General features: G+C 45.5%; 2 protein-coding genes across 3 annotated transcripts; both read right to left on the reverse strand.

Annotated features, from left to right (window-relative positions):
* Positions 1–885: 885 nt before the first annotated feature.
* Positions 886–3,493, reverse strand: LOC123081562 (uncharacterized). Its single transcript, XM_044504122.1, has 2 exons — positions 2,108–3,493; positions 886–1,197 (listed from the first exon to the last, which is right to left on the reverse strand). Exons 1-2 carry the CDS (start codon positions 3,399–3,401, stop codon positions 1,169–1,171), a joined length of 1,323 nt encoding a protein of 440 aa, XP_044360057.1. The 5' UTR covers positions 3,402–3,493; the 3' UTR covers positions 886–1,168.
* Positions 3,494–4,552: 1,059 nt separating this feature from the next.
* LOC123084759 (uncharacterized) lies at positions 4,553–7,381 on the reverse strand. Of its 2 annotated transcripts, none has more exons than XM_044506256.1 (2): positions 5,820–7,381; positions 4,553–4,979 (listed from the first exon to the last, which is right to left on the reverse strand). In XM_044506256.1, the coding sequence occupies exons 1-2, from the start codon at positions 7,120–7,122 to the stop codon at positions 4,951–4,953; spliced, it is 1,332 nt and encodes a 443-aa protein (XP_044362191.1). In that variant the 5' UTR covers positions 7,123–7,381; the 3' UTR covers positions 4,553–4,950. The 2 variants fall into 2 exon arrangements, with proteins under 2 accessions (XP_044362191.1, XP_044362190.1); XM_044506255.1 differs by having other exon boundaries at positions 4,553–4,982.
* Between the last annotated feature and the right edge of the window lie 1,744 nt (positions 7,382–9,125).

The raw sequence follows: 9,125 nt of genomic DNA on the forward strand, positions 1-9,125 counted from the left end.
TTAAATTGTTGCCATCCTTGGTCTCCTTGTCCCTTCACACATCAAGTTCCCCTATGGAAAATAGCACAAAAACCCAACCAAGGGCAGAAATATGAGATAACCATGTTAGGATCTTATGGCAGGAAACAAAAGAATGTCGGAACCGATGACAATGCAAATTACAACCAGTTTCTCATTTTTCATTGAGGGTTCTATGTAATCAGTAAAAAACATTAAGAGTGTGAGAAAAAAACTTGCACACCAAACAAACATTGAATCGCGTCCTAGACATATCGATAACTAAGAGTCTAAGATACATATTGATATGATTGATAATCACTGAAGTTCCACCGAACAGTGTTATGAACCTTGACAACCTTTCTTAGTGTATGTGTTACTAATAGTAAAGCGATGAAGCTTTGTTCATTGTGCAAACAAGAGAGCATGCCAAAAAGGCAAAAACTAAGAGTGCTCCCAAAAACTACTTTTCGTACAAAGATTGTTTGCCTCAACTTGAAAGAAAATCTGACGGGCAATTTATTTTTTTGTCGGCAAAATTAACCCCTTATCATTTTCAAGCCTCCACAACCATTTCCAGAAAAATCTTATTCATCATTGGCAAGTTAAGAGCAGACATTTGATTGGGGGTACACATTGACTAGGTAGTCTTTTTGTGCGTTGCCACAAAAGTCTGCCATAAAAAAATTGTTCCTTTTTTGACATTTTTTAGGGCTATAAGAGAGAAGCATGTAGAAAGGGTGTTGTATTGCTACTTACACTAGATTTGAGAAGAACTAATCTTCCACATATAAAGAACAAATTCTCTTGCCAACACATAGATATTTAAGACCAACGATTCCATTTTTCACTATTTGGCTTTCAAGAAAGCGAAGCCGACAAACAAGGTACACAAATTGGAGAGATCAATTAACCATACCAACATACTCCATAGAACTACACATACTGTTAATATAATAATACTGGAATGGTAGGTAGCTACTCATAGATAACAACAAAACATAGAACAGTCCGGTGAATAAAATGGGAATAGCAGATTCTTCGAAGGGCGGCCAACATAAGCGAGGTCCACCATAAAAAATCTCCATGTTTGCATTTCGGGGAAGCTTGAGTTGGCTTTTGAGATGACGAGGATGGAACTCGAGAGCAAAATGACTTTGCCACAAGCTCCTCAGTGTCCTCCTGAACTACCTTCCATTGCTGCATCAAGAATAACATGGGATAAATGACCATCAGAGGGTCCAAAATCAATTTATGGTCATGTTTTCTTATGCATCACAACACCAGAAAATAGCAACTATACAAAATATAAGAATCCTATTAAACCGTTCATCACCAAACCGGATCAACTAAGAGTTTGGTCACAAAAGTCTGCAACTGATTGGTAGATAATCTCAAAAAAGGCTGAAGGATAGCAAAACACGATGTAGTGAGAAGTAGCTATATCCGCACAGAGTTCACAATGACATCTCCAGGTCACATATATCTTCAGTTGCTTAGCTAACTAAATTTTACTTTACAATAATCCTTTTTAGTCTGTTTGGCTGCAATAATATCCTCTATAACTTGACAGTGAACAACCTATCATCCTTGTATTTGTTGGTCAATTTGAACACCCAAATATTTCAGAGGTTGAGAACCAGGCATGCGGGTAAATTTTGACAATACATGCTTCTCCATTTGAGTCTTGCCCATACAGTATGACGGGTCTCAGTATTTAATGCTAGACTCAGGAACCACATGTGAACAAAATGCAATCATCAGAATAAACATCTCAAAACCAATGTGGACTCTAGATCAGCAAACAACAAATGGTGCATAGGCCTTTGGATCAACAAACTAAGGGCGCATGTGTCTTTATTAATTGATTTGCATCCGTCAAGCTAGCTGAAGTTGTAACCAAATTTATATTTATTCATTAGGACATGAGTAGAAAGTGAACCCTACCTAGAGCAGTGGATAATAGAGATACACCACTAAAACATGTTCCAATCTCCATACTCAAACATACTCACAATCATAACACTTGCTTCACGAGAAAAACATTAACAAAGTACTTTGCCTCTAAGAAGAAATCAAATGATATACAAACAAGTATTAGCATAATTACCTGGAGTTATGTTCAGATATTTGGACAATCCAGAAGGGTGGGCTGAGGTAAAATATCCTTTGAGGGGAAATGGTGCCAAATCAACCAACATCTTCTTTTTCAGGTCGACGGCGATCATCCACGTCTTTATGTTGCAAAATTTGGATTTACACAACAAGTAAACAATATCATCACAATCACAGGTCAAGCTCAGGACAGGGTGAGATGCTAGCAGGTCCTTCAATGTCAACTCTCTTACATAGGTGTCACTCAGAGCCAGGTCAGGCAACAACTTAGAATGACTTGGGTAATCAACCGAGATTTCCTTGTCATAAGCCATGAATCCCTTGCTCCAATGGTCCCAAGAAGTCATCTTGTACCAAGTCATGGCCCTCCAACCCATTTCTTTGGGGTTCATCAAGCAGTGTGACTCATAGAGCGTATCCAAGTCATCATCCAACCTTTTGTCGACATCTGGTCTTTCATGTTTTTCTATCTCGACAAACTTGATCATACCATTTCTGTATGCAACATTCCGAAGCGGCCACGCGGACGATTTTGCTTTGTCCGTGTTGCCAGCCATCACCTTAGGCAATGTGATGAAGCGTGCCACAGGCATTTCGTCGAGCACATTGCAAAATAGAATCCCCCTCCAGAGATCAACCCATCCAAGTGTGCCTTCTCCAAACTGAATCACCTTGTAAGCTTGAATCGATGGCATCTGCGCTCTGACATTGGACGACACCTCCACCTGCGGCACTTTACGACTCCAAGCCCAGGTCCTGGAGGAGAAGACATGGAGGGCGAAATCCCAAGGGGCCGGTAAGTAGCACAACACGGCCAAGACGAAATGGTCGCCGTCATCGCGGGGCAGGAGGCCCAGATCCGAGGACGTGAGGACACGAGGGTAGGGGCCCGGGAGCAGGCGCAACGACGGCACGGGGCCTGCCTTGTAGACGAAGTACTCGCGCCCTCTGAGGGCGGGCATGAAGAGGACAGAGAGGATGAGAAAGTCATTCTCCGAGCAGACGATGCTGGGCCTGCCGCAGTTGGCCTCCGGAACTCCGGGACAGTGAATGCACAGGTAGGAGACGTCCAGCGGGTCGCTGACGCAGACAGTGACCTGGACGGTGTGGCCGGCGCTCGAGAAGGCCTCCGCGGTGGTAGCGTTCCTCACGTCGGCGAGGTACGCCTGCGGCTCGAGGAACACCCAGGCGGGGGCAGGGGCCGCGGGGTCGCGGGTCCGGTGCGGTGGGGGCTCGCATGTCACGGAGAAGATCTTGCTCATGGCGACTTTACTGCCGAAATCGAGCATGGTGCTCGGCGGCAGGGATGGGCGACGGGATCTATCAGGGTTTAGATCGGATCTGGAGTGGGAGCCGCGGCTGCGGCCCGAGGGTTTCTTGTGAGCGCTGAGGGAGAGGGGAGGCCGGTTGGGGGCAGCTAGAAATAAACTGGCTTTGCATCTTTCTTCACACTTGCTCCTTGTCGTGTTCCTGGCCCTTTTGCTGTTTTCACGCACGCGGTCGGTCTGTCCGTACCTAGCCCCTGAAATACAACGGCACAAGTTTTTTACTTTCATGATAATGAGAGAAAACACAAACCTTCCTTTTTGGAAAAGAAAAACACAAACCTTCGTTGCTGAGCTTCACTCTTTACCACCTGCGCTGTCAATTCACCATAACCACACACGCATAAGAAAATCTCGCCAATATATATTAAAAAAAAGATAATCCTACACCTACGAAGAGGCTATGAAGACCTACTTAAAATTCCAAACTATAAAGCTATCGCCCCCTGATTTTAACGGGGGGTGGGCCCCTCCTCACTAATCTATCCAATAAGCCCTCTACACGATGCTGGTTACGTAGAACACATAATAGATTTTACGTAAGTCTAGCATTGTCCTTAAAAAAAAACTGTACTGCTATGCTAGCCGGGCCTGCGACCACAGCGAGCTGCCAGCCTGCCACCCTCTTCCTCCTCTGTTGTCGTCGGCACCGGTGCTGCGTTGGCATTGGGGTACGAGAAGCCGTCGTGCAGGCGACTGTAACCTCACAGATTGATGGAGTCAGCACCTTTATCTTGGCCACTATAACCGTAACCGGCTGCGTCCAGCGCCACGACGAGGATATGTAAAAATCATATTTTGTCTGCCATCATTCGATATGTAAAAATCATATTTTGTCTGCCATCATTCTTTGTCAAAAATCGCGATTGATTTCCAAACATCTATAAACATTTTCACAATAGCCTTATTCACCATTGCCAAGTCAAGAACAACTCCCTGAACTTAGAGGTATCCACTGCCTCCCAAATGAATAGGTGAAAATTTTCCTTTTGTACCATCTAGCCACGAAAGTCTCATTTTAAAAAGTTAATTCCCTTTTCGACATTTTTCCACAAGCCATAAGAGAGACAAATGCACAAAAGGATACTGTATCTGTGTTGCTGCTTGGACAAGGCTTTATAAGAAATTATTAATTTTCCATGTATATATAACAGATTATTTTCCTGCCACTTCAACATATCTTTGACCAACAGTAAATTTTTCCATTACCAGGATTTGAGAGAAAGCAAACCAAAAGGTCTATACAAAGACCAGTTAACCAGAACAGTGTACACCATTCAACTAACACAGAAAGCTACGCTAATTATAAAACGATAGCCACTCAAAGGCAGAAGCAAAACACGGGATAGACCAGTAAATAAAATGGGAGCAGCAGAGTTGTGCAGAAGACGAGAACAGAGCTTGAGACACCAGAAAAATCTCCATGTTTGCGTTCTCAGGGAGGCTTGAGTTGGTTTCTGGACAGCGAGGATGGCGCTGGAGCACCACACATGCCCTTGTCACCAGCTCCTTCTCAGGGTCCTTCTGAAGTATCTTCTTCCTCTGCTGCATCAGAGACAGTGTGAGATGAATGCCCATCAAAGGCTCCAAAGCCACTCTTATGTTCATAGAGTTTCTTCCACGTCACAACACTATAAATAGCGCATATACCAAACATAAAAGCATCCTATAAAAAATCATTCATCCCCAAAACCTCACCAACTGGTCTGGAAATCCCCACAATTGTCAGGTATATTGCTAATTGAAGTTCAGTCATAAAAGGCAACAAAAAGAGCTACTAGACATAAAAAAAAAATGATGTGGTCAGAAGTTTCTACATGTCTACAGATTTGGCAGTGACATCTCCTGGCCACATACATTTTGCCAGTTGCTCGGCCGACTGAATTGTGTTTTCCTATGATCGAATGAGTTTGTCAACTGACATTATCCAAATATTTCAGAGGTGGCCGACCACACCTGCGGGTACATTTTAATCCTGATACATGTTTCTTCGTATGAATCTTACCCAGACAGTATAATTGCTTTCAGGATTTAATGCTAAACTCAGTAATGACATGTGAACAAGATAAAATATTCAGAATCAATATCATGAATGCAAGGTGGTCTTTAGATGAACAAACTAAGGGTAAATATGTGTTAGTCAATTGCTTAGCATCTGTCAAGGTATCTCAAGATCTAACCAAATTAATATTTGATCATCAGGACATGAGCTACTCAATTTGCATCCATGGTGACAGCAACCCAGACCAGCAGAGAATGAGATGCACAAAACACATTTAAGTACTCATAATAAACACACTTGCTTAACAAAAGAACATAATCAGAGTACTATGTCTCCAAGTTAAAATTGTATGATCTACAAACAAGCATTGGTATATTCACCTGGAGTTACGTTCAGATAATTGGACAGTTCAGAAGGGTGGGCTGGGCTGTAATATCCTTCGAGAGGAAATGGTGCCAATTCAACCAATATCTTCTTTTTCAGGTCAACAGTGATCAGCCATGACTTTTTGCTGCCAGATTTTGATTCACACAACATGTAAACAACATCATCACAATGATCTGCCAAGCTCGAGACAGGGTAAGATGCTAGCATGTCCTTTAGTGTCAACTCTCCGGCATTATCATCCGTCAGCTCAGGCATTAACACTGAATGCATTGGTTGGTCAACTGAGATTTCCTTATCATAAGCCACGGACCCCTTGCTCCAACGGTCACAAGAGAACCTTCTATACCATGTCATGGCCTTCCAGCCCATTACTTTGTGCTTCTTCAAGCAGTCTGCCTCGTAGAGTGTGTCAATGTCATCGAATGGCCTTTCATCAGGATCATGCCTTTGATGTTTCTCTATCTCGACATACTTGACCAAACCATCGCTGCAGGAGACGTTCCGAATGGGCCACGGGGATGACTTGGGGCCCTCCCTGTGGCCAGGCATCAGCGGGGGCAGCGGGATGAACCGCAGCACGGGCATTTCTTCGAGCACATTGCAGACCACAATCCCCCTCCAGAGATCAACCCATCCCACCGTGCCTTCTCCGAGCAGAATCACCTTGGAAGCTATGATGTGGGACACCTCAGCTCTGGCACCAGGTGACACGTCCCCCTCCACCTCCTTCACGCTCCAAGCCCAGGTCATGGAGGAGAACACATGGAGGTCATAGACCCAGCGTCCGAGCGTGAAGCACAGGACGGGCAGGAGGAAATGCGCGCCGTCGTCGCGGGGCACGAGCGCGACGTCGGCCTTGGTGAGGACGCGCGGGAAGGGGCCTGGGAGCAGGTGGAGGGACGGCCGGCCGGGCCCGGCCCTGTAGACGAAGTACTCCTTGAGGCCCTCCTTGGCGTAGGCGCCGAAGATGAAGACGACGGAGAGGACGAGGAGGTCCTTCTCGGAGCAGACGACGGTGGGCCGGTCGGAGAAGTCGGCGGCGGTGAGGCCGGGGCAGTGGACGCAGACGTGGGAGAGGCCCAGCGGGTCGGCGGCGCAGACGGTGACCCGGAAGGTGTGGCCCGTGCTGGAGGAGGCCTCCGCGGAGGTGGCGTTGGCGTGGTCGGCGATGTACCCCAGCGGCTCGAGGAGGAACCAGGCGGGCGGAGGGGCCGCGGCGTCGCGGGGAGGGAGCGGCGGGGCCTGGGAGGAGGCGGCGAAGATCTTGCGGATCCATTCCGTGTCCAAATCGAGCATCGTGCTCCGCGGCGGCGGCGGCGGGGCTGATCGATCGGGGTTTGGGGATCGCGCGCGGACTGGCAGCAGGCAGGGCTTTGGTCGGTTTGGCCTCGCCTCCGCCTGGCCGGGGTCGAATTGTGGGTTTTCTGGTTCCCCGTATGACGCGGTCAGGTGGATGGTGGATTTGGATTGGAATCGCGGCTGCACTCCCGTAACGGCGGCGAGGTCCACGGTCGCCGGCGCATGCGGGGATTTGGGGAACTGCTGAAAGGATGCCCTTTCCTTTTTTTTTCAAAGGGAAGGGAGAAAACTGCTGGATTTGTTGGGCTGAATTTGGGTTGGGCCCTTCTTCTTTTCATTTGCATGTTGATGTCCCAGGCGACGTGGGCCGGCTCAGTTCGAGGCAGGATTTTCGATGTTCTTCTGCATGGGTTTCTCTGGTTCGGTTTTCTGTGTATTTATTGTTTTATGTCCGTTTCTGTATGGATTTCTATGGTTCGGTTTTCTGTATTTTATTGATTTTTTTTCATTTTTCCTTTTTATTTTCTGCTTATTATTGTATTTTATATATTTTTATTTTTATTTCCTTGTTTATTGATCTATTTATTCTTCTGAATGCACGATTAATATTTCTTAAATACACGACAAACATTCCTCTACAGGAAGCTTTTTTTATATATACAAATAATTTTTTTAATACACAATAATTTTTTTAAATAGAGGGTCAATATTTTTAATATGCACAATGAACATTTTTTAACATATGTTTAACATCTTTTGACAATACATGATGAACATGTTTAAAATTCATGATGAGCATAGTTCAATACACCAGGATTTTTTTACATACACCATGAGCATGTTTTTCACAAATTAGTAAAAAATAAATGTTTATTTTTGGAACATTTTTTAAATATTACAAAAAGGAGGGAAAAAATAACCCGTATGTTGCTACTCGCAACGAGCAGACTATCGTCAGACATCGTAGTGGAACGGCTCACACCGGGGGAGATGTGGGCGACGGCTGTGTTGCATCACACAACAGGCGACATAGACGGTCCCATGTTCTCGGCTTATTTTCTTTTCTTTTTCTTCCAGGCATGTGCCATAAAATGCAACAAAGCAAGTTTTTCATTTACTTTTTAAAAAGTTTCCATTATTCATCGCTGCATGAACTTTGTACGGCATGACAGACTGAGCATAACTTAGTTGGTTTGGTTTCCTGTGGTAGAATGTGTCAAATTGTATTTAAATTTTCTCTTACTTTTGGACTGGGCATGGATGTTCGCATAAATTAAGGCTTTCCGGGGTTATTCTCTCACCGATATGGCTTGTTCGTCAACTATAAGGTTCATGTGGCAACTTTATCAATCTCAAGATTTGAGAGGTGTTCATGGGAGTACGATTAAGTTATGAGTTGTGTGTGTACGTTTATAGAGATGAATGTGCATGCGTCCGTATTGTGTTTCTCGAGAAATAAAAAGAACTTTGTACAGTAGTGTAAGAGAATGATTTGATCACCAGTATTTACACGACAAAAAGAATGCATCTTTTGATGAACAAAGGCGTACGAAACACTCGTTGGTACGCTGTTTAAATCTGACGGAACCGCGTACGCACTTTTGTTTCCTGAGATGTTAATTAAAGTTACCACTCCGCAAACCTTCCTTGCTTCAGTTTCACTCTCCGGGGTTGAATAAATAGCCATCTAACCTGGCCTATGAATTCACCACAGCCATATACACGCTCAACAAAAGCTCGCCAGTTAGCTTAGCTAGCTAGACTTAATAGGCAGCTAGCAACACCGTAGCTAGCTAGCCTGACACAGGCACACGCACAATGAGGTCACCGGCTGCCATCCTCTTCCTCCTCGCCGTCGTTGTCGCCGGCGCGGGCGCGGCGTCCGCGTTTGGATCCGAGAAGCCGCCGACCGTGGCCGTAGGCGTCGTCATGCCGGCGGACCCTCGCGGGCCGATGCTTGCGCGCTTCGCGGTGCTGGTGTACAGCCTGAGCCGGAACGC

This window comes from Triticum aestivum, chromosome 4A, assembly GCF_018294505.1.
Source record: "Triticum aestivum cultivar Chinese Spring chromosome 4A, IWGSC CS RefSeq v2.1, whole genome shotgun sequence".
NCBI lineage: Eukaryota > Viridiplantae > Streptophyta > Magnoliopsida > Poales > Poaceae > Triticum > Triticum aestivum.